The sequence below is a fragment of the Ascidiella aspersa genome, chromosome 6 (assembly GCF_963924565.1).
Source record: "Ascidiella aspersa chromosome 6, kaAscAspe10.2, whole genome shotgun sequence".
Lineage (NCBI taxonomy): Eukaryota > Metazoa > Chordata > Ascidiacea > Phlebobranchia > Ascidiidae > Ascidiella > Ascidiella aspersa.
This window is the reverse complement of record NC_139452.1, coordinates 4,793,308-4,819,214: the sequence shown is the minus strand read 5'-3', so window position 1 is coordinate 4,819,214 and position 25,907 is coordinate 4,793,308. Positions and strand designations below refer to the sequence as shown.

Here is a 25,907-nt window from a genome sequence, read left to right as displayed (position 1 = left end):
GACAATCAATAATATAAATCAAGCGGTTTCCGCTTTTTTCTCTCTGAAAACGTCGAGTTAGGCGGTGCTGATGTTTCTCGCTGTTTGTTGTCTGCGTTAATATCAGATGTTGGTGTAAGACTGGGGTCGACAACCTACTGTATCGGGCCCGTCGCCTCTTGGACAAACGATACACGAGTTCATTTCAAATACTTTTTGACTATTTTAACTACGCAAGTGCGAAAATTTTTTGCGCTTCGCGCGAATCATCTCACTACGTCCCATTTGTTAACGTTTTGATGCTGTATTTTGAACTAGATCAGCGCTTCTTTACCCTTGCGCCGTGGAAAGCTGCCAATTGCGTCGCGGACAAACCGAAAACGTATTCAAAAATATTTAACATATATTTTTTAACATTTTTCATTTTCGGCAATGTAATAAAAACTTGCAAGAAATTTAAAAGAAACGCCGTTATACCAAAAAAAAATCGCGCTTGCTTCGTTTGCCAGTTGCGCCCAAACTTAAAACGGTTTTCAAACGCTGAACTAGATTAACTAACTATTAAAGTTAGACCGTTTTTTCGAAATAGTTTTATATTTCGCGCTAATCGAAAAAACACCCGGGAAAAACTCCGTTTAGTATTGCAGGTGGCGAAAGACGTGCTTGTAATTTAGCCTAGTCACGTACGTGTATCTACCAAAATCAATTACACATATTTCACGGTCTTTGTTTAGTTTTTCGCCTGAAGTTAACGATTGCACACTAAGCGGTTTCGCAGCTGGCGCCTGGCAGGATTGTCGATAACGTACGTGTTCGCTTTCAGTCTAAATGTTCGCTTTTGCTGGACGTTAATTGGCTGTTTCGGATGATTTTTTTCTTGTTTATGACGTCATTACAATCGCTATTTTACTCCTATCCGTCACTATTTTATGACGTCATTTACGTCAGACGACAAAACAACGGGGAATTCCATAATTTGAAAATTCGGAACCCCCCCTTTTTGAATTTCTGGATACGCCTCTGTATATAGACGAGATAGTTTTATCATGTCATGAGACAAGGGTGAATGAAATCTGAAGATAGATGCTAGGGGTGAACGAAACTAAAAAAGTTTAAGAAGCACTGATATAAACAACACAACAACAGACCTACTCGCACATAAACTATCGTTTAAGGCGATCGCAAGGATCGCTAGGTTTGCAAGGATCGCTAGGATCGTTAGGATCGCTAGGATCGCTAGGATCGCAAGGATCGCTAGGATCGCAAGGATCGCTAGAATAGCTAGGATCGCTAGGATCGCAAGGATCGCTAGGATCGCTAGGATCGCAAGAATCGCTAGGATCACAAGAATCGCTAGGATCGCAAGGATCGCTAGGATCGCTAGGATCGCTAGGATCGCAAGGATCGCTAGGATCGCTAGGATCGCAAGGATCGCTAGGATCGCTAGGATCGATAGGATCGCTAGGATCGCTAGGATCGCTAGGATCGCTAGGATCGCTAGGATCGCTAGGATCGCTAGAATAGCTAGGATTGCAAGGATCGCTAGGATCGCTAGGATCGCTAGGATCGCAAGAATCGCTAGGATCACAAGAATCGCTAGGATCGCTAGGATCGCTAGGATCGCTAGGATCGCTAGGATCGCAAGGATCGCTAGGATTGCAAGGATCGCTAGGATCGCTAGAATGCTGGTATAACCTCCAAAAAATCGCGCTCGCTTCGCTCATCAGGTGCGCCCGGAGTTAAATAGGTTAACAAACACCGAACTAGATTAACCATTTAGGTTATCGCGTTTTCCCAAAGTGTTTTTTACACTTTTCAATATGAATAACGACGTGTGGACTCGAGTTTTAAACCAAACAAACACTTTTTGTTCCGCTTTGCGCCAATACTTTACTGCCTCTTTAAAAGTAAATAAACATGTTTTTAAGTGCAAAAAATATCCAAGGCCCGCCTGATTTACAGTTGTTCTAACATTTTCATAACATAATTCTTAGACTATGCCAAACAATACTATTTTACAAATTTTCCAGCAGATAGCGCAGTGTTAAAATATTGTCCTATCTTATTGCGCCAATTTATTTGTTTAACAACTTCTGTATTATTCTAACAGATTTACTACCTGCTATATATGGTTGGCAGTCAGTCAGTCGAATAATGACTAAAATATGCCAACGGGACAGGTAACCGCCCACCTTAGCGTTCGATAAGAGCAAAACAGTTAATGCGGAAATGCGCAATGCCAGCCTCATTATGGCCACTTTCAAACGAAGTACGGTTTGCTGAATGCGGAACGAAAACGCTAACAGCTAACATCATGAGTTCTTGTTGTATATACACCTTACTTCAACTACAACTTGCATCAATTTTTACGTTGAACCGTTCCATGTTTCAACTACTTCATGCTTCACGCGTCTTGAGCTAATGCGAAACCAAAATCAAACGCGAAACGCTGTTTTTCGTCTTTTGTTGGGTCGACCGTAAACGTTAGATAGTTTTTCTCTTTCGCCTTTCGTTATTCGTCAGCAAAGTGTGTGTTCGACAATCAATAATATAAATCAAGCGGTTTCCGCTTTTTTCTCTCTGAAAACGTCGAGTTAGGCGGTGCTGATGTTTCTCGCTGTTTGTTGTCTGCGTTAATATCAGATGTTGGTGTAAGACTGGGGTCGACAACCTACTGTATCGGGCCCGTCGCCTCTTGGACAAACGATACACGAGTTCATTTCAAATACTTTTTGACTATTTTAACTACGCAAGTGCGAAAATTTTTTGCGCTTCGCGCGAATCATCTCACTACGTCCCATTTGTTAACGTTTTGATGCTGTATTTTGAACTAGATCAGCGCTTCTTTACCCTTGCGCCGTGGAAAGCTGCCAATTGCGTCGCGGACAAACCGAAAACGTATTCAAAAATATTTAACATATATTTTTTAACATTTTTCATTTTCGGCAATGTAATAAAAACCTGCAAGAAATTTAAAAGAAACGCCGTTATACCAAAAAAAAATCGCGCTTGCTTCGTTTGCCAGTTGCGCCCAAACTTAAAACGGTTTTCAAACGCTGAACTAGATTAACTAACTATTAAAGTTAGACCGTTTTTTCGAAATAGTTTTATATTTCGCGCTAATCGAAAAAACACCCGGGAAAAACTCCGTTTAGTATTGCAGGTGGCGAAAGACGTGCTTGTAATTTAGCCTAGTCCCGTACGTGTATCTACCAAAATCAATTACACATATTTCACGGTCTTTGTTTAGTTTTTCGCCTGAAGTTAACGATTGCACACTAAGCGGTTTCGCAGCTGGCGCCTGGCAGGATTGTCGATAACGTACGTGTTCGCTTTCAGTCTAAATGTTCGCTTTTGCTGGACGTTAATTGGCTGTTTCGGATGATTTTTTTTCTTGTTTATGACGTCATTACAATCGCTATTTTACTCCTATCCGTCACTATTTTATGACGTCATTTACGTCAGACGACAAAACAACGGGGAATTCCATAATTTGAAAATTCGGAACCCCCCCTTTTTGAATTTCTGGATACGCCTCTGTATATAGACGAGATAGTTTTATCATGTCATGAGACAAGGGTGAATGAAATCTGAAGATAGATGCTAGGGGTGAACGAAACTAAAAAAGTTTAAGAAGCACTGATATAAACAACACAACAACAGACCTACTCGCACATAAACTATCGTTTAAGGCGATCGCAAGGATCGCTAGGTTTGCAAGGATCGCTAGGATCGTTAGGATCGCTAGGATCGCAAGGATCGCTAGGATCGCAAGGATCGCTAGAATAGCTAGGATCGCAAGGATCGCAAGGATCGCTGGGATCGCTAGGATCGCTAGGATCGCAAGAATCGCTAGGATCACAAGAATCGCTAGGATCGCAAGGATCGCTAGGATCGCTAGGATCGCAAGAATCGCTAGGATCACAAGAATCGCTAGGATCGCAAGGATCGCTAGGATCGCTAGGATCGCTAGGATCGCAAGGATCGCTAGGATCGCAAGGATCGCAAGGATCGCTAGGATCGCTAGGATCGCAAGGATCGCTGGGATCGCTAGGATCGCTAGGATCGATAGGATCGCTAGGATCGCTAGGATCGCTAGGATCGCTAGGATCGCTAGGATCGCAAGGATCGCTAGAATAGCTAGGATTGCAAGGATCGCTAGGATCGCTAGGATCGCTAGGATCGCAAGAATCGCTAGGATCACAAGAATCGCTAGGATCGCTAGGATCGCTAGGATCGCTAGGATCGCTAGGATCGCTAGGATCGCAAGGATCGCTAGGATTGCAAGGATCGCTAGGATCGCTAGAATGCTGGTATAACCTCCAAAAAATCGCGCTCGCTTCGCTCATCAGGTGCGCCCGGAGTTAAATAGGTTAACAAACACCGAACTAGATTAACCATTTAGGTTATCGCGTTTTCCCAAAGTGTTTTTTACACTTTTCAATATGAATAACGACGTGTGGACTCGAGTTTTAAACCAAACAAACACTTTTTGTTCCGCTTTGCGCCAATACTTTACTGCCTCTTTAAAAGTAAATAAACATGTTTTTAAGTGCAAAAAATATCCAAGGCCCGCCTGATTTACAGTTGTTCTAACATTTTAATAACGTAATTCTATTTTAGACTATGCCAAACAATACTATTTTACAAATTTTCCAGCAGATAGCGCAGTGTTAAAATATTGTCCTATCTTATTGCGCCAATTTATTTGTTTAACAACTTCTGTATTATTCTAACAGATTTACTACCTGCTATATATGGTTGGCAGTCAGTCAGTCGAATAATGACTAAAATATGCCAACTGGGCAGGTAACCGCCCACCTTAGCGTTCGATAAGAGCAAAACAGTTAATGCGGAAATGCGCAATGTCAGCCTCATTATGGCCACTTTTTTTCACGTTTTTCAGCGCAAAAAATATCCTTGCGATCCTAACGATTCTAGTGATCCTTGTGATCCTAGCGATCCATGCGATCCTAGCGATTCTATTGATCCTTGCGATCCTAGCGATCCATGCGATCCTAGCGATTCTATTGATCCTTGCGATCCTAGCGATCCCAGCGATCCTAGCGATCCATGCGATCCTAGCGATTCTATTGATCCTAGCGATCCTAGCGATCCTAGCGATCCTTGCCATCCTAGCGATCCATGCGATCCTAGCGATCCATGCAATCCTAGCGATCCTTGGGATCCTTGCGATCCATGCGATCCTAGCGATCCTAGCGATCCTTGCGATCCTAGCGATCCCAGCGATCCTTGCGATCCTAGCGATCCTAGCGATCCCAGCGATCCTTGCGATCCTAGCGATCCATGCGATCCTAGCGATCCTAGCGATCCATGCGATCCTAGCGATTCTATTGATCCTAGCGATCCTAGCGATCCTAGCGATCCATGCGATCCTAGCGATCCATGCAATCCTAGCGATCCTTGCCATCCTAGCGATCCATGCGATCCTAGCGATCCATGCAATCCTAGCGATCCTTGGGATCCTTGCGATCCATGCGATCCTAGCGATCCTAGCGATCCTTGCGATCCTAGCGATCCCAGCGATCCTTGCGATCCCAGCGATCCTAGCGATCCATGCGATCCTAGCGATTCTATTGATCCTTGCGATCCTTGCGATCCATGCGATCCTAGCGATCCTAGCGATCCTTGCGATCCTAGCGATCCCAGCGATCCTTGCGATCCCAGCGATCCTAGCGATCCATGCGATCCTAGCGATCCTAGCGATCCCAGCGATCCTAGCGATCCATGCGATCCTAGCGATTCTATTGATCCTTGCGATCCTAGCGATCCATGCGATCCATGCAATCCTAGCGATTCTATTGATCCTAGCGATCCTAGCGATCCATGCAATCCTAGCGATCCTTGGGATCCTTGCGATCCATGCGATCCTAGCGATCCTAGCGATCCATGCGATCCTAGCGATCCCAGCGATCCTAGCGATCCATGCGATCCTAGCGATTCTATTGATCCTTGCGATCCTAGCGATCCATGCGATCCTAGCGATTCTATTGATCCTTGCGATCCTAGCGATCCCAGCGATCCTAGCGATCCATGCGATCCTAGCGATTCTATTGATCCTAGCGATCCTAGCGATCCTAGCGATCCTTGCCATCCTAGCGATCCATGCGATCCTAGCGATCCATGCAATCCTAGCGATCCTTGGGATCCTTGCGATCCATGCGATCCTAGCGATCCTAGCGATCCCAGCGATCCTAGCGATCCATGCGATCCATGCGATCCTAGCGATCCATGCGATCCTAGCAATCCTAGCTATTCTTGCGATCCTAGCTATTCTTGCGATCCTAGCGATCCTTACGATCCTAGCGATCCTAGCGATCCCAGCGATCCTTGCGATCCTAGCGATCCATGCGATCCTAGCGATCCATGCGATCCTAGCAATCCTAGCTATTCTAGCGATCCTAGCGATCCATGGGACCCTAGCGATCCTCACGATCCTGTATATTTTAGATGCAGCCGTTTGAGGTGGGACACAACATTTTCATTAGAAAGTTACATCGTACAACAAATAATTTTAAAAACACCTGTTGTTACAGCTGAAAACTAGTCTAATCGCGCGTAGCAGCTAAAAAAGTGGGTTTATTTCATTTAAATCGGTCAAACTTTCACATTAATAGGATGTGGAAAACTGAATAATAAACACTGATACAATTTCATTTTTTAGATATTCATAGTAATTAAAAGTTGGCAAAAAGTTTTTGGGGGCATGACCTGAATTGCAAAGATTAAGAATACGAATGAATAAAGTTTCTGTAAAAACTAATCAATAACTTTTCACAATAAAACATACATTGGATGGAACTAGTGCAATATTCACAAAATTTTGGGTAAAATAAAAACAAAATAAGAAGCACAAAGTTGAAAACATGAGGAAATGCGCTAACAGCGCTTCAATAAAACTGGAAGAAATTTAAAACAAATTGTCGCGTAAGTGTCGGTGTATTTGTAAATGCAGTGCATATGACAGATGGCAAAATATACATCATTAGGTGTCTTTCATATTTCTTTTTTGTCCTATACAGCTATAGAGGTAAGGTTTAATATAACTAATTCGCGGCAGCATACAAAAGAAAAATTCGTAAAAAATATTGAGGCAAACGGAAAAGGAATAAAACGTTCACATTTTAACAGTATTGAATATAAAACTCAGTGAAAAATATGTGTAGGTACTTTGCAATATGTTCATTTTAAGTACACAAGGTAGATAGTACAATTTAGGCAGATTTGTTTTATACAAAAGCATTCTGCATCACTAAACAACCAGGATCAGAAACACTAAACACAAAAACAAACAGAATAGGTAAAAGCACACCTAGAGGAACCAAAATAAAATTTGACAGGACAATTTGATTTTTTTTTTAAATTATTCACATGGTAACATTATGGTGAACGTTTTTAGCTCATTTTCATAGGTAGGCGTTCGGCTTGAACATTTTCTACTTTATAGTCAAAAATGGGCCTGCAAAACACATTGTCTTGCATATTAAATTGTCATGGATTATTGGTTCAGTATTTACGCATATTTTATATTTTTGCTGTAAATTTTAAAACAATGCACTTTAAAGACAGGTAGATGATTAGAGTTTGTACACTGTTAGGAATATTTTTTTTTAAATATTTTTACTCTAATTCGCCCCCAAACACCAAAAATGTTAAACAGGTGAATATAGTACAAAGTATTAACATAAGCGCCGTTAGTCGTCAGTTTGGAGCATCACAATTTAGTAAAAAGTATTTCCCTCATTTGCTGCCGATGGCTTGTAAGGAAACGCTAGCTGGTTATAAAAAATATGAATCAATTTAAACTGTTAGCCACAAAAAGTAGATTAGCTTTAAACACTAGGGTTCTGATTTCTTTCATTCCTGTAAATCAATGCTTTTTAAAGTGTTGGTCGCGACCCAAATATGGGCGGCAAAGGATAAAAAGATGGGTCGCAGAAGAACGATTCACATCTTTCAAAAATTTGACTGTTGAAATTTTATCTATGAACAGTTCGTTCCATCCCAACATAGGTTGAATTATTGCATCAAACGCTTTATTTTAGTGTTGGCTTATTTACCTGAATTATTGGATCCTGAGCAGTTTTGGCGGTATACAAGTCACTTCCTTCAATAAAATTGTGTATGGGATCCGGTCATATTTAGTTCATTGCGGAACAATATTGAAGGTGAATAGTTTAGTAAATAGTTCAGTGGAGTAAAACGCAATCAAACCATTTTAAACAGTTTACAAAAACTAACACATTTCGGAACACAATACACGTTTTTTTTAGTAATTTCAATAAAAATATTATTCGATAAAATCGATACGTTTCAGCAATAACTCATGCCATCATCAGTAACACATTTCATACTAGTTTTTTGTGTCTTGGGTAGCGAAGTGTACACAAAACTCACATTTGGGACGCACTTCTGTTATAAATGAAACTTTAGCGAACTTACAGCAGAATATTTACAGCAGGACAAAAACAGTCAGCAGCATTGGCGGCTATTTGTAGGTAAATGCGGTCTGACTCCAGTCGTAGTAGTTGTACTGAGGGGCAAATGTGAGGGCTGTTCCGTCGTATTCCGGCTTTGTATCGATATTTACAGCAGTGGCCGCCGAGTAAGTTGGTGGTGGCACTGTAGATTAAAAAGTAGAGTTGATTATTGCGGGGCAGCAGTATGGAAGAATGCCGGCGACTTGGCGACTATGTCGGCCGAAGAATCAGCCAAAAAAAACGAAGAAATTGGTGCAAAGAAATTGAAAAAAAAAAATTGAAAAAAAAATTGTGTTTTTTTCAAAAATTTTTTTTTGAAAGTTTTTTTCCAACATCCAATTTTCAAAATACCTTGTGGTTGTTTCCACGCATATTTAATCACATCTATTTTTGAACAGCGGAAATATGTAATAACATTACATACTACAATTGGCAGAAATTAATTTTGTTTGTGTCATTTTGAAAAAAGTTATGGTAGTGTGAAGCACATTGTTTGGTAAGAAAAAGCGTAAGGCATATAGACTGTTTATTATTTTAAAAAGTTCACACTTTTTGTCATACTATTGTTACGTGTTGGCAGTTTTACTTTGAATTGGCAAGTACTTCTATATTGAGTTGATTTCCTGTATATTGAGTTGAATTCCCCATTCCTGTTAAATGTAGAGGTATAACATTTACATCAGCATATTAGGGATCTAGCAGGCTATGCTTCTCCACCTAAGGCCTAAAGTATATTTTTGGTTGTTTAATTACGCAAATGCAAAAAAGTTTTGACCTTTAGCCTGGTTTTGCTAGGTTTCTGTGTCTTTTTTTTTCAGCAATTCTATCCCAAAGATAATATGCATACTATGGGGCATGTTGTACTGTGACTGTGACCATTTCTATTAAATTTTATTATAAATATCATTATTTCGAGCAATATAAATTGGAAATTTATTCAAAGAATATTTTTTTGTGCTTTTTAACCTGGTTTGCCTGAAAACAGCTATCTATGTAACACTTTTAAAGCAAGAAAAGCAAACATGTACGTACATCTCCAGGCCCCAGGTTGTACCTGTTAATGACTAATGTCGCAAAAATTTTTGCTTTTTTTGTTTTGTTGTCTAATTTACTTATTAATAGCCTTGTTTAACGCCAAAACATGGCAAGGTTCATAGATTCCTCAGGCGAACACATCATTAAAGTTTAGGGACGCGACCAAAAGTCGAAGAATTTTCGCCAAAAATGCTTGTCATCAGAAGGCTGGCAAGATTCTGCCAGCCTGCGGGGCAGTACGCTAAAATAGACTCACAACATCTATAAACGTTACCTTTAAACGTCAATTTTTTATATATATTTTTTAATATATCATTTTCAATCTAATATATTTGCTTGTTTATTTGGTATCGGATCAGATCGTAAATGTTTTTGTCTAAAATATCGAGTATCGGTTTTAGATTAAAAGGGAAAGTATTGGGCATCCATAATGAAAATAAATAAGCATCTATTATGATGATTTAACAAATATAATGTTGGCCTCTGAGCTGTGCTTTTTTAAAGGCATGGCTTGTAATTATATAGGTGGGAAAATTTAGTCTATAATATCGACGCAGGAAGTTTAACCATATACATATACATATACATAAATATGGTTGAACGTGGTTATTCAATTCATAATAAAGAAAAACGCTAGTTTATAATATTTTTAGGTAGAATTGTAATCAATGGTTTGCATTGTGGATGAATTTCAGCTCTATTTATTGTGGTAAATTTGTGCCGTGTACCCTAGTTTATAGTATTTATGTCATTCATTACTCTATGTTTATTTGTGCCCTTGTTGTATTGCAGGTAATTACCTAAAACACAGTTAATAAAAGCCTAGCATTTCCTATAGGGCACCACATCTAACTTACTCTAAACATTTCAGTGCGCTGATTTCGTCATGAACATAACAGTTTTAGAAATGATATATTTACTTGCTTTATTCTTTACTCAGTAAAACCCATACCTGATGGCAACGTTGCTGGATTGGTGGGGTTTGAGGGGGGCTGGAATTGAGTCTCGCCGGTCGAAATCGCGGGGGGTTGGGGCTGGTTGGGGTCCGGCTGTATTGGCACCGTTCCAATTATGATTGGGAGCTTAACTCTCAGGTCCACGTGACATGCAGCAGTTTGAACTGTATACTAGAAACGGAAACTTATTATAAAAAATGTAACAAGGTTAACAATATACTTGGTGCCTTGAGGAGTGTATTTCTGAAATCAGTAAAAGTAAGACCAGACCTGGGCAACATACGGCCCGCGGGCCGGATCCGGCCCGCCAAGCAATTTAATCCGGCCCGCGGCTTAGTTTTCTTAAAATACATAAGCCGAGCGAAAACAAGGGGGAATTTCTACATGTTGCGTTGTATCGTGAACACTATTTTTGTTTCAAAGACTAAAATGATTTTTTTTTCGCGCTTCGCGCGAATCTTTTCTGTGTTTTTTTAATTTGGGGCTTCTTTACAGACGAAAAGTGTCCTGTGCACTGTGGCACTCTTTCCAACAAAAGTTTAACAAACTTAACCTTAGGATATACATTTTGCGCTGCGGTCGAATGTATTCCTCTTTAAAATATGAACGAAATACCGCCGGTTTTATAAACTCTGAAACATACAGAATCACGTTTTTACATATAGACCTACCGTCTTTGCAATATGGCCATTGTACTACAAGTAACACATCGGTAACTTAAAGCCTCAAAAGCCAAAACAAACATTGTAAGTTTTTGTAAGAAATTTTTACGTAGCCTATTTAACCTTAATTTCAACTCGTCCCACAACTTGATAAACGCCAATATATCAAGCAATGTACAATTTTTATCTGTGCTTGACGTCCCCCTCTATGTCTAAATTTAAATTTGCATCTTAAAACAATTTGCGAGTCAGTAATAAGGTTATACTGTATAGTTGCATTTTTTAATAAGGTCCTATAGTTGCATTTTTTAATAAGGTCCTATAGTCGCATTTTTTTCTTTCTGTTAAATTCGACGTTAATCTCACATTTACGCACAACTCCTAACGTAATAACAACTTCGTTAGCTTATTTGCCTTTTTAGCGTCAGAGTATGACGTCATATTACGTGAATTTGAGATCCTCTTTTTTGACCCGGCCCGCCACAACATTTTAAGCTTCTCATGTGGCCCGCGGTTAAAAATAATTGCCCACCCCTGAGTAAGACTAATACAAGGCTAGGAAAATCTAGTACTTGGAGAGGTTTGAACTTACCATCTCGGCCAAACCATAGGTCTACCAACTGACTAACGATTTAACAATTTATAACTGCCGAAAAACCAAGTTATGCGATGGAAAAAAACATTACTGAAAAAAATATACCGGAAAAAGGCAACTAGTATGATGCTGAACAAAAATGTGAACACTGCTAAAAAAAGTGCAATGGAAAAAGGATATATACCAGGGGTTCTTAACCTTTTTTGTATGTTTTACCCTCTGAACAAAAATGAATATCAAATTTACCCCCAATATTTAAAGTGGTGCTCATTTATTAAAAAAACGAAAGTAACAAATTACATTAGTTATAGTCAGTGTGACGGCTGCCCTTGATTTTTGGCAACAAGTTAAATTGCAATGTCTGGGAAATTAGGGATAATGCACAACGAATATCAGATTTAACATGAAGTCGGTTTCGTGCTTTATATTTGATAGTTAGCAATGCAGAGAAGCCGCTTCGCAAAAGTTAGTTGAAGTAAATGGAACCAGAATATTCAGAGCTTGAATACATATCCTTGGATTTACCCCCTAGAACCCAGGTTAAGAAAAGGCTGATATATACTGTTTAAAAATTATTTTGTGGTAGCTAACATACATTACTGAACAAAGTGAATGATGAATAAGAATAATTTATTGTGCTGACTGTTACGAAACAATATAATGCTGAAAAGCATGTGTAATGCTAAATAAATAAAAAATAAACAATGGTGTCTTGCCGCCAAAATAGGTTGTATGACTTTGATAGTAATGTTGTAAAGTGTGTAGACGTTAGGATATAACACAAAAAGAATGGACACATGAAGCTAGCTCTTTTTAAAGAGTTTTATCTACTGCTTACCTTTAGGTAATACTCAACATCAAGGATGCTACAATGTCGTAGACGTGATGGAGGTAACGGTGGTACCTGGAAAATTTAAAAGGTTTATAAATAATTCAAAATTAAAACTGTTATTTCAACCAGTTACAAACTAGAAAAAAGTCTATTGTACTTACAACTGTTAATTCAACCTGTTACAGACTATATAACGCTCTATTGTGCTTTCTTAGTTTACCCATTTGTTAGTAATCCAAAAAATAAACGGCGGTCCTTTTTTGAAAAAGTTATGGTATTTGGCTACTTAACTACATATCAAATATCCTAAAGCATTTACAAGCAAAATTTTATGTAGAAGACATAATAGTGAAATGGCAACAACCATGTGTTTGTTGGATTGGCATTAACAGGAGTGAAAACTTTACTTTTTTTAAAATTAAAAACAATGTTTTAAATTATTTTTCAGCACTGTTGTCAAAAGCAAATTAAATGACAAAAATACCAATATCATTTACAAAAATCCAATCCCTTTTACAAACAAGAAACTTTGAAAAATTAAATTTTACTTAAAGTCATACAAATAAACAAAACAAGTTAACACTAATAAAACTATTAAATGTTAAAAAAAAACAAGTTAACACTAATAAAACTATTAAATGTTAAAAAAAAACAAGTTAACAGTAATAAAACTATTAAATGTTAAAAAAAAACAAGTTAACACTAATAAAACTATTAAATGTTAAAAAAAAACAAGTTAACACTAATAAAACTATTAAATGTTAAAAAAAAACAAGTTAACACTAATAAAACTATTAAATGTTAAAAAAAAACAAGTTAACACTAATAAAACTATTAAATGTTAAAAAAAAACAAGTTAACACTAATAAAACTATTAAATGTTAAAAAAAAAAAACAATAACAGAACTCGTTAGTAAACTGACTTGCAGCCTTGCATTGCTGATGTGAACAGATGATTTTCGTTTACATCCTGGGCCTTTTTCCTTGGCGACTCTAAGTGTGAAGTCACGAGTTTTTTTTGTTGAATGCTGAGTCACCAACTGTACAAGGGTGAAATTACTTCCGGGAAGACTACTTGAACTGGTAACAAGAAAAATAAACTATTAGGTTGAAAGTTAACAATATTGAATTGATCAATTGTAAAATTGTTGTTCTGGCAAAACTTGAAAAAAAACTGTTGACCACCGATTCAGGCAATCCCCGTTCAGGTACTTTAATTAAGTTTTCCCGGAAAAATAATTTTCCAGTTAAAACAATGCCTTGCAGCAACAGTATATTCATTTAACCGATGTTAATAAATCTAAAAATTCAAAAAAAGTAAAAAAATTTAATATCATTATGTTACGTTTCTTATTAGATGACAAAAGAAATTAAACATTAACAAAACTCAAAGAAACACATAAATATCAGTATAATTTATGTATATCACACTAGATTGTTTTTCTTTTGATGCATAAACATAACTCCAAGATGTACTTACCTTTTAACAAATATTGAAAATAATTACCTTTTGTTTTCAATGCTTCCATTTAAGTTGATAAATTCCCCTGGAACATAACCGCTCTTATCTGTGCTTACTTTTCCCTCAATTGGACCACTGGCGCAACACCAGCAACACATCATCTTTTCATCACTGCCAGCTGAAGGAACCTAAAAATAAAACAAATAGATTTTGCGTAACCTAATTCAAGTTATAGCGGAAAAAAAAAACACATTGAAATGCATATTTTAACTCCATTGGTTTACTGTGTTTTTGTGTTTTTAAACCACTGGGTTGCTATCCAAAATTGATTAGCGGTTTGATTTGCTGGGATCACTGACTGCAATTTTTCTTGCGGTTATATTTATTGAGATCTGTTTTGAGCAAGATTTATTTGAAATTTATAATGCAATACAAAGACATGGCTTGTATTCAATAAATTTAGTAAGGAGAAATAGGTCACCAAATATCTACTGTGTTAATCCAGTTTAATCAGAAACAACAGAAGTCTTTATCTGTTATAATTTACATAAACTTATACCACAGTTACATGTGCAACTTAATTCGAATGAATTAATATAAAACAACAATGTTAAATGTAGCAAGTAAATATGATAACGATAATAAACATATTAGCATAGTGAGCAAATGTAACGTAAAGACGAACAAGCTGAAATACATTGACTAGAGCTCCCTACTGCTCGAAGCACGGACAAACTAAGATTAAAGTCACGTGAGCCCAACACATAAATTAAAGCGCATGAGAGAAAGGAAAACATAGAATACTTAAACATTTTAGATAACTTAACAAACTCATCATTGTTTTTTTCTTAATTGTTTAATAGTTTTCCATTTTGCAAAACCATAGACAGACGAACTGCCGAAGCCCCTTTCTTCGTAAGGCAATCAGCAAGTTGTTCTCTGGTATCTATCCATGAGATCGAAGAGATTTGCTTTTGTGTAATCATTTCCCTTAATGAGCTGATGTCTATTCTTAAACGTTTGTCGTCAACGTTTTTTGTAGAATACACAGAAGAAAATAGGGAGTGGTTGTCCGTAACACCTTCTATTGGCAAGCTTTCATGTGAATGATCTTTGTAAAGGATTTCATTCCACAGTGAACTCAGAAAGATTGCTGCATCAAGGCCATCTGACATCGCTAAGGTTTCAGCAGCTAATGTACTTCGAACAACTCTTCTGATCCTCTTTGACTTCCAGCTCAATAAATTACAAAATCCATTTTGGCCCACCAAAAACACAAGATAAGCGCCTTGGCTGCCACCATCCATTAGATTAGCAAACGCTGCATCTGTAAATACAACTAGCTTCAAGTTCTTAATATCTCCAAGATCAGCATATTTCAAATTAATATGGTTGCTTTGTGTTTTGCGTATTATCTTGTTGCATTCAAGAAGATCACTCACTTTACATTTCTTAAAATTGGTTGCCAGCAAACAAACATCAAAACCGATGTCCGGCCTGGTTTGAGTTGCAACCCAAAGCAACATTCCAATTTTTGAACGAAGAGCTTTCTTTTCTGATGTATTTAAATCACATGTATGCTGTTGCTTCCGTTCATTTGAAATTGGAATTTCCTGTAACACAGCCACATACTTTTGCTGGTTCACACTAATTAGATCGCTTGTCTGATCTAACTCAAGTCCAATATACTTAAAGCAATGTTCATCTTCCTTTCCAATAGAGAACGTTTGCCGAATGTTGTTAATCACCGAATTCTCAAATTCAGTAGAGCCTGCCCATAAAAAATCATCAACATAGACAGATACAAACCCAAATAACGACTTGTCATTAAACCATAAAAATATTGCACGGTCTAACAAACACAGTTTAGCTCCACATGATAACATAAACTTCTTTACTCTTTCATACCATGACCGTGAAGCATCCACAAGTCCATAAACACATTTCCTTAGTTTCCAAATAATACCTGTTGAGCAGTTTGCCTCCTTAGGCGGTTTAAGATAAACATTTCTATCTAAGCTTTCCCCTTGTAAAAAGGCAGTTTTAATATCAATAGATTTTAATTTCCAACCTTTTTGTTTTGCAACACAAAATAGAACTCTCAATCCATCTTTAGAGCACGTTGGAGAATCCTTGTCAAGTTCTTCTCGATTGTGCTCTTCGAAACCACGTGCAACCAATCTTGCCTTTGGTTTCAATCCAAACGCTGTGTCCTTTAATGTGCAAACCCACCTGACAGACACACACTTTTGATTATTAGAAGGGACTTCATCATATACTGCATTTCTTTTCCAACTATTTAGTTCATCCACTTTCGCTTCTTTGAAAGAAAAATCCGTGTAATAAACTTCATCCACATCAACGGGTTCTGAATCTGGCTCTGGAATTAACTGTGATTCAGCATTTTGCTCAGATACTAGTTCCAAGCCCGTAACATTTTCCAGATTTAACCAGGTCTTAGTACCCTTAACATTACTTGGAATGCAATACTCTATATTATATGCATTCTTGTATTTGCCCTTTGCTTTACCAGCACGACTTAGCACTTTAGCTTGGCACATATGTCCATCATGGACAAACTGAATTCTCTTACTCAAGAGTGAGGTGCCTTTGGACAACAATTCAGTACCTGTTGTAACATTATCTACTGTACTTCTTTTTTCCACATCGGGAATAGAATCTTCATCACTTGATGAAGAATATTCTTGACTTTCGTCTTCTTCATTACATGACTTTTTCGGTTCAGCAACCACAGCTGGAACAGCAGGACTGTGTGCATCGCTATGTTTATTTACATGTTGCACCCGACATGTATGAACCCTTACATACTGACCACCATGCCTAATAAAAACAATAGGACCATCTTGGCCTAAAACATGTGCAGGTCCATGCCAAACATGGGTATTTTCTCTCTTATAATACACTTTGTCTCCCACTTTGAAAGCACCATTACTTGACCTTGTTTGTTTTCTTAATGCTCTTCGAATTTTCTCTGAAGACTCAGCTAAAACAAAGGCTCGGCGTGCTGCATGTAATGCAGAAATGTGCATGCCAATATCAAAACTTGTCGTCTGACCCTCTAACGCAGGAAGAGAGTCCTCAAGTACAGAAGGTAAGTTAACATTCTGGCCGAATACAAGTTGACATGGGCTAAAACCATTATTAGTTATAAGAGAATTCTTAGCACTTAATGCCCAAGCGAGAGCCGTTTCCCAATCACATTTAACATCTGATTTTATTTTGCACAGTATCTCAGACAAAACTAGGTTATGTCTTTCGCACAAACCATTTGACCATGGTGAGTAAGCAGCTGTAGTTAAAATATTAATATTAAAATTCTCACACATGTCATGAAACTCTGCATTGTTAAATTCCAATCCATTGTCACTTAAAACCTTCTTAGGTGCACCAAATATACTAATCCAGTTCTTAAGAAAACACTTAACGATAGTAGATGACCTTTTGTTCATGATCACTACAGCACTACTAAATCGAGAAAACATATCAATAAAATGTAAATACCATACGTTTGGTTCCAATTGATGTAAATCCATTGCAACTGTTTCGTTGAACTTTTCAGACCAAGAAAAGCCAACAACTGGTCTCGCCGGAGGCTTTTTGTGCACCTTGCAGATATCACATGAGTTTATGACTTGTTCAAGCACATCAGAATACTCTGGAATCCATTTGTCAGCATTTTTTAACAACCTTTCTAAATTAGTTGCAGATGCATGTCCAAACTGGATGTGTAGCTTCTTTATAGCTTTTATTCTAGTAGCCCTGGACATGTCATTTGAAAGTAAAACATCTTTATGCTTGTGTGACATACTACCGCCAGGACTGATGTCAATACAGTAATGGCCACTTGAAGTAAGAAGTAGATTAACCCATTTTTTAAACATAAAGGCTTTATCTTGCTGCAGATCAATTACAGTACCAGCTCTCTTTAGTGAAGCCTTACTTAACAACAATGGAATATTATCAGAAATAATTGAAGCATTTATAAAACAATGTCTACCAGCAATTTTCGCTGGAATAATTGCTCGTTTTGCTGAAGAAACTTTCCTTCCATCACCAAATTTAAAAACTGTGTTGTTGGAAAACTGCCTAATTTGTTTTTTTGAAGGTACATCAAGAGAATTCACATAATTATCAAACCATTTATTACCACATACAGTTTTGCTACAGGCTGTATCAATAATAGCTGACGTAACCGTTTCTGTCACAAATATTTCATTTTTATCCAAACCAGTCATTAAAATTAAATTAACTTCTTCACTTCCTTCCTCCCATTCTTCAACAGCCCTGTCCAGTGAATCAGTCAGTTGAACTGGACGATTTTGAATTTTATGTGGACAGCATGCTGCCCAGTGCATTTTTGAATCACAAATTACGCACCTTGAAATTTTTCCATACTTGTCAAGAGGATTTTGTTTCTTTTTAATAAAACCAGGTTGCTTCCCTCCATGATTCTTGTATTGTTTAGTGACAAATGCTTCACTCTTCACTTTAATGCTTGAACTAGAATCAATGTTATTCGAAAAGATCCTTTTTAGAGCACTCTTCATGTTGGCATATGTAAGATTGCTGGCAAAGGTCAATGCCATTTGTCTTTCATGTTCACTTAAACATGCCCCGTCTAGTAGTTTGAATGCTAAGACTGCATCGGGTAATTTCATATCGTGGGTGCTCATTCTCTGAGAGCAATGTTCAAACTCAATGAGATAGTCATTCATAGATAACTCATTTTTCTGCAAAGAGATAAACTGTGTGTATGCACTATATGCATCATCATTCTTTTCACTTTTAAAGGCTATGTCAAGTTGTTCTAACAGTCTTGCCATACCTTCATCAGAATGTAAATCTGCTGTGGTCAGGTTGGAAACAGCCTTTTCCGCCTTTTCATGACCATCCAAAGCCTCAAGCACAACCATGATTGCCTGATCTTTCTTTGCAAATGATGTGACCAGTTGCCACATTTCTAGTTTGTTTCTCCAAGAAACATATGGAATATCAACCCTAAACTTGGGTGGGTCCTTCTTTGAACTTCTTGACATTCTTTAGCACTGTAGACTTGGTATAAGAAATCCTCTGCTACCAATGTTAATCCAGTTTAATCAGAAACAACAGAAGTCTTTATCTGTTATAATTTACATAAACTTATACCACAGTTACATGTGCAACTTAATTCGAATGAATTAATATAAAACAACAATGTTAAATGTAGCAAGTAAATATGATAACGATAATAAACATATTAGCATAGTGAGCAAATGTAACGTAAAGACGAACAAGCTGAAATACATTGACTAGAGCTCCCTACTGCTCGAAGCACGGACAAACTAAGATTAAAGTCACGTGAGCCCAACACATAAATTAAAGCGCATGAGAGAAAGGAAAACATAGAATACTTAAACATTTTAGATAACTTAACATACTGTTTTATTTAAGCTTTGCATTTAGGTCACCGCAGAAAAGATTGACAACAGTGGTTTAACAGAAATCAAATTTATAAATAAAAGTTTATTTTAACATTAAAAATGCCTTACCCTTGAATCAGGGTCATGATTTAAATCAAGTTCATCAAGAACTGTGAAGAGAGTCATTGTGTAGATGTCGAGCGTAAAACCAGTGCGTTCTATTTCACCTTTGACCATATACCGTATATAGCCACCACTAACTGCAGTTGACATACAACAAAAATAAAGTTTTATTGGTTATACACACATTTATAGGTTGTGTTTTTAAAAAAGCTGTTAATTATTTTTTTGACAACTGAATATCAAGCAGGGGATTTGGATTATCTAGATTAGAAAAAAATCAGCATGTTTGCCTTTTACTATTTCACAAGGAATATGCAACAGAAATATAGTTGCAGAAAGATTGTATTGTTATGCAGAGTAGATGGGATATCTTTAGAAAAGACTTAACCAAATCAGTCAGCCTAAACAGGATTATAGTGTCTGCTTAACATGAGGTCGTTGTACAAACAGGATACAGCAGCAATGTTACTATGGTCGTTTCTTGACTTACTCCCCCCAAACCTGTGTAGCTCAATTGGTAGAGCAATAGCCCTGGTTTTGCCGGAGGTCGTGAGTTTGAATCACACCAAAGGCTAGATATTTTTCTAGCCTTAATTTTAGTAAGCCTTTTCAAAGGAGTTCAGTGTACTATATAAAGACTATAAATAAGTTCTTTTTAACACTATAGAAGGGTGAACACAGCCTACACATTGTGTGTAACTGTGTATGGACGTTTTAGTTGTTGTGTACAGTTTCATATTATAAGAAAAAAACACATCAAACAACCTTCAAAAGAGGAGGGCAACTCGGTTGGCAACTGGTATTTGAATGGATAGACATTTTTCCCCGCTGGTATCATTTTGTTTCCATCTAAAGAATTTAAAATCAATTTGGTCAAGTATTTATAATGTTATTACAATGAAGCCATTCAGCCTTTTCAGGATGTTCTGAGCAACTCATTTTACAATGACTGAAGTTCCAGCCAAGACATTTGTAAATAAACTTAGGTTAAAGTGAAGAGTTTTTCAAAAAATAACAGAGTCCCAGTCCAAGTCATAAACAGAGCAAGTTAATTTTAACCTAGAGCTTGGACAATTAAAATTGGGTAAATCAGTTGATAATGATCCATGATTTAACAAAAAAATGCAAAATCTATATAGCATTTATTTACAAATAAGAATTGAAAAAATTACTCAGTTTTATGAAAAAATGTTTATTAAAAACACTTAATTTTAACCAGGGAGTCGAACCATTTGACTTTTCCGGTTCAGGTTCGGTTCGGGTTCAAGGATTTTTTCGGAATCCGGTTCAGTTCCGGTTCTGAGTAATTTAAAAGTTCGGGTTCAGCTGCGGTTAAACCTTCGTTATTTTAAACCAGTTCATAAAGTTCCAGTTCAGATACAATATAATTTGCGTTATATCTCAAAATGTGGGTCGATAAATGTGGAGAATAATCTTTGAACTGTAAGTCATTTAATCTCAGTTACGTGACTTCAGCAACTCAATATTGAAATATCTAAAAAATAAAAAATGAACAATTTTTTTATTCAATATTCATATTTTTTTCATAAAATTTCGAACATGGCGTAACTTGACTCTGTAAAATAGAAGTTGTGACATCATGCAGGAGCGAACCGCTTTTATTTAGAGGTTCGGGTTCGGTTCAGGTTCAGGTACTTTCAAACTATTTGGTTCAGTTATGGTTCGGCTCCTTAAAATCTTATAAAAAACGGTTCAGGTTCGGTTACGGTTCGGAAAAAATTGACCCAAACCCGGTGATAAAGTTCCGGTTCGATTCCAGTTCGACTCCCTGATTTTAACCCAATTTTTAATTTTAATCAAAAATTTTGACTTACGTATAAGTAAAGTCATTTGTTTAAACACAAAGTCAAGTTATTTTATTTTAAAAGCACTTGGGTCATCAACGACTTTAGTCATTAGAACACTGTATATTTAGGGACAATTAACACATTTCGCTTATAATGGCACATTACATATGTTGAAAAACAAAATGGGTTTTGTTTGCCTGAGTAGAAAATTAAAACCTTTTTCAGCTTACCTGATTCCAAGACAGTTATTTCATGCCTGAAGTACTTTTCCTTTGCTTTGTAGTGTTCAGTGTACTGATTTTCACCTGACCCATGTTGTTCTGACCAATGGACTTTGCCAACGCCTTTGAACTTCAGTTTAATTTCTATAAGAAGGACATTAAATATATTTCAAATTAAACACAACATAATTTTCTAGCTTGTTCCATGAATAAAAGTAAAAGAAAACTATCAAAATAAATGGTTTGTGAACAAGTTTTACCTATATTTATTTCAGCAATTAGAGTTGAATACTTCTTTATTGAACTTACTTTTAAAGTTGAGTGCTTCCTGAGCATCAACTGTAAGATTTCCCGATATAAATTCTTTGGCGACATAAACACTTTTGTTGTCAGTCAACTCAATTAAAAGTTTGGCCTTTTTCTTAAACATTTTTTGTAGTTAAGCTTTAAAAGATTTACCAAGTTGAATGTCCTATGCTGGAGATATTGACATGGAATACAGACTTTCATGCTAAGTAGTAACTGGGTTGCTACCCAATTCTAATTGCTACCTGTTTTTAAATTTATATGAACTGTAAAGTTACCTTATCACGGTCCAATTATAGCAAACAAAGTGGTGTTTCTAAATGCTTTGCTTTTTCTGACTCAAATTAGTTGTCTAATTACAAATATTACAAAAGCTAAAAAGCCTTACATACGACTTATCATTGGTTAAAAATGATTATGTTAAGTCTACATTTATTGTGAAAAGTACATGATTGTTCAGTTCAGGTATTACATTCACAGAGTGTTCTGTTTATGATAACGCGACCATACGTCATATCCGCAACAAGAATTTTATCGACGTCAGTAATTAAAGCGTATACTTATTTAGGTTGTAGCGTAGCAACTTCCTTTAGGAGATATTTACAAGGGACGACCATTTGTTTTATCGTTTAGAATTCGCATAAAGACACATACAACTCAAACTTAACTTATATTCAATATCTTCGTGTTTTAGCAACAACACTGTTTTGCATAAAATGATAAAAAAGAAGTGTTTGTGGGAATTACCCTGTATTAAAACGTCAATTAAACATTTGCGTATTTAAGGTGGGGTGTTCATGTTATTGCTTAGGAAATATTAGAAACAAAAATAGCCTCTCCAAACGCTAAAAAACGAAATAAATCAACAGTTTATTTTATTCAAAGCACTTAATTGCTTAACTCCAACTACAAATGCCAACGTTATAGGACTTACATAACGGACATAGGTCAGTGTACATTCCCACTTGAGAATCTCTCAAAGCACACTGGACAGCTTACAGCGGCCTACATTTAGAGAATCACTGATCTAAAAAACCATTACGGGGTAACGAATTTGTTCAGCAATCGTCACGCCACTGCAACGCTTTATCGACAGCGTGCTTATCATATGCAGCAGGGCTACGTCTTTTGTCATGCGCCCACACAACTGTTTTTCCCAGGATTTTCCGCCTGTAAACCTTGTGATGTTAAACAACGCGTTTCGAGAATGTCGTGCCATGGCTTGCTCTATGGAAAGCGAAACTCGTGACTCACGCCGTTTCGTCATTGACACGGTCCGGTGACCGAACGAAATGTAGTTTTTGAACAAGTGAAAAGGCTTTAAGCGAGCGAGGTATGTAAGTGCGCATTGTCCAGTGACCAGTTCTCCCTCGTGAGAAATTTTCATGCTGAACAAACGGCTGTTTTAGTAGCATGAACGTTTAAAGGCGAAGTTAGCAGTGTTGAATGAACTACCGGTAGGCTATAAGCAATGGTGGTATTTAGCTGGTTCGCACCGGTTCTATTGAACGGCCTCACAAATTTTATGAGATTAGCGAACCGGTGAGCCTTACTAGCTACTGTCAATGGATGTTTGATTCTTATCTTATACACAGTAACAGTTAAACATTGTGCTAGTTTTTATAATTGTAGTAATTTTCCTTTTGTGACATCTAGCAGTGTTGGGATTGAGCCGGTTCGCACCATTCGCTAGAACCTGGGGTTGCATCTGCCTTCTATTTCTCTTCGTAAAACGAAGTTATGCCGTATATATAAAAAATAATCAGTTGATTTGCCGAAAAACGTTATACTTTTTGTAACCGAACCGGCTAAAAAATATAACTTTTGTGATAGAACCGGCTCACAAAAATTTTTAACCCCACAACTGGCTACAAGCTTTGTAACTTCGCTGAAAAAGTTCAAACTCTCTAAAATACGAAACACATATGCACATTTCATTCACCTTACCACTTGTTAATATGCTTTTCCAATGTTTATACACTTTTTCTTGGCTTATTGCGTAATCTAATCTTCACAGATTCTGCAAGCGCCCTAGAAGTAAAGTGTACTGTACAAATGGTCCAGTGGCGTCCGCAGTTCAAAAAAGGTAGCTGAACAACGCACCTTAAAGGGATCACTGGCGGTGACGTAATTGTAATCTGATACTGTTTAGGCCCCTAAATGGTCGAATGATTTAAGCGAGGCTACAGAGGATGCAGGGCTGTGTTCATAAACCTTTTTTACCGGCGACCTAAATGCTAAGGCGCCAGCGAAGCTTTGGTGCCAATCAATTCTCTTCACTGAACGTTTTGTAAGCGAACAAAACGCAATAAATTAGCATTAATAGGGACGTAATGGACTAGGACTTGCCATGCTATTTTCCGCAAATGGCTTCACTGGGACCTTTTTTTAGAAAATTAGGTTCAGGTGATGCCTTTACCTACGAAGTAAAATAAAATAGTTTTGATAGTTAAAAATAAAATATAGGCTATATTGCGTTTTTGTTTATATTCCGATGAGTTTACCAATTTTAATCGTTTAACGTTTTATTTTCATGACTTGACTTGGAGTCGACTTGCTCTTGTAATGACTTGACTGGAACTTGACTTTGGCAACCGATGAACTGAACTTGTATGGTTGTTTTTTTCAAAACGACTTAACTTGGACTTGATTTGTTTTCCAATTGACTCGACTGGGACTTTTATTTTAAAATGACTTGTTTACAACAGTGCCATTCATATCAGATTTAATGTCGAGGCAGAAAAAAAGTTTCTGGGGTCGATATTTCTGCATTATTAGAAACATTTAAAATTAAATTAAAAGTTTTACCAAATGTTTAATAAGTTGATGTTTGTATGTTAACTATACGTTCATAAAATTCAACAAAATATCATACCCTTGAATTAGAATCTTAAAGTATGGTTTTGAAATGTAGTTAAGAAGAATATGTATTGGGACTGTGCACTGGAAAAATCGCTTAGGGTAAGGGTATTTAGGATAAGAATTGGGGTTAGAGGCTTGTTTTAGCGTGAAGGTGGGGCTTGAATTTTGGGTTAGGGGTATTTAGGATAAGAATTGGGTTTAGAGGGTGGTTTTAGGGTGAAGGTGGGTGTTGAATTTGGGGTTAAATGTTGTAGGTTAAGAATTGGGGTTGGGGCATTGGTTTTGGGTGAAGGTTGATTTTGGAGTTAGGGGTATTTAGGTTGATGATTGGGTTTAGGGGTATGCCTTACGGCAGATTTAGGATTTGATTAGGGGATTACCTTAGGGCGAGGGTGGGAGTCGATTTTGGGGATAGGGATTTATTAGTGATCCACGTGACTGTTCATTTTGAATGCACCTGACTAATCGCGTTCACTGTTTATTTCGTTTGAGAAGACTTTAGTCGAAATCGCAAGCATTGGCTAATAACAAAAAAAAATTCTTATTGAAATACACTGCGAAATTGAGCGACCGTACAGTTAAACACAAGTTAAATATTTGTAATAATTTAAAAGAAGCGGGTTCAGAGCAGTTCCTTAGAAAAAATAGTAAACAACTTCAGACACAGCAAGTAGCAAAATGTAACCGATACTATATAATGTGAAATGAAAAAGGTTATAATACGCGCAAATGCAAACGAAAACTTGCAGCAAAAACATACACTAGGCGGAACTGATGTGATATATAAAAAAAGATAAGGAAATTAAACAAAATAAAAAGTGAGGAGGTAAAAAAGCAAAACTATCGCGCTTTAATAAAATTGGATGAACTTTGTGGAAATAGATTGTCGTGCAGAAGTAAGGTACTAATCCGCAGCAGTACAATAAGGTGAAATTAGGAAAAATGTTGAGCCAAGCAAAACAGAAAATAAATTTACATTTAAACATTACGAAAAAAGTATGTTAGCACGATTTGCGTATGTTTTATTTTATAGGTATATAGGCTATAGGCTATATATATATATATATACTACAACTTTAGGTAAATTTGTTATTCAAGACATTCTGCAAAACCGAGCAACGTAGTTGAAAAACGTAAACAAAACC

The 25,907-nt window shown here is 37.0% G+C and overlaps 1 protein-coding gene across 1 annotated transcript; it reads right to left on the bottom strand.

The window, feature by feature from the left end:
- Positions 1-6,561: 6,561 nt before the first annotated feature.
- On the bottom strand, positions 6,562-23,935 carry LOC146139289 (arrestin domain-containing protein 3-like). Its single transcript, XM_083393051.1, has 9 exons — positions 21,904-23,935; positions 21,604-21,738; positions 20,331-20,414; positions 19,572-19,702; positions 14,068-14,210; positions 13,484-13,640; positions 12,567-12,632; positions 10,468-10,642; positions 6,562-8,622 (listed from the first exon to the last, which is right to left on the bottom strand). The coding sequence occupies exons 1-9, from the start codon at positions 22,022-22,024 to the stop codon at positions 8,489-8,491; spliced, it is 1,146 nt and encodes a 381-aa protein (XP_083249177.1). The 5' UTR covers positions 22,025-23,935; the 3' UTR covers positions 6,562-8,488.
- Between the last annotated feature and the right edge of the window lie 1,972 nt (positions 23,936-25,907).

Coding starts and splice junctions, on each gene's coding strand:
- LOC146139289 (XM_083393051.1), bottom strand. CDS start 22,024: ATGTTTAAGAAAAAGGCCAAACTTTTAATTGAGTTGACTGACAACAAA. Junction 21,739..21,903: donor GGAAGCACTCAACTTTAAAA/GTAAGTTCAATA, acceptor TCCTTCTTATAG/AAATTAAACTGAAGTTCAAA. Junction 20,415..21,603: donor AATAACTGTCTTGGAATCAG/GTAAGCTGAAAA, acceptor TAAATTCTTTAG/ATGGAAACAAAATGATACCA.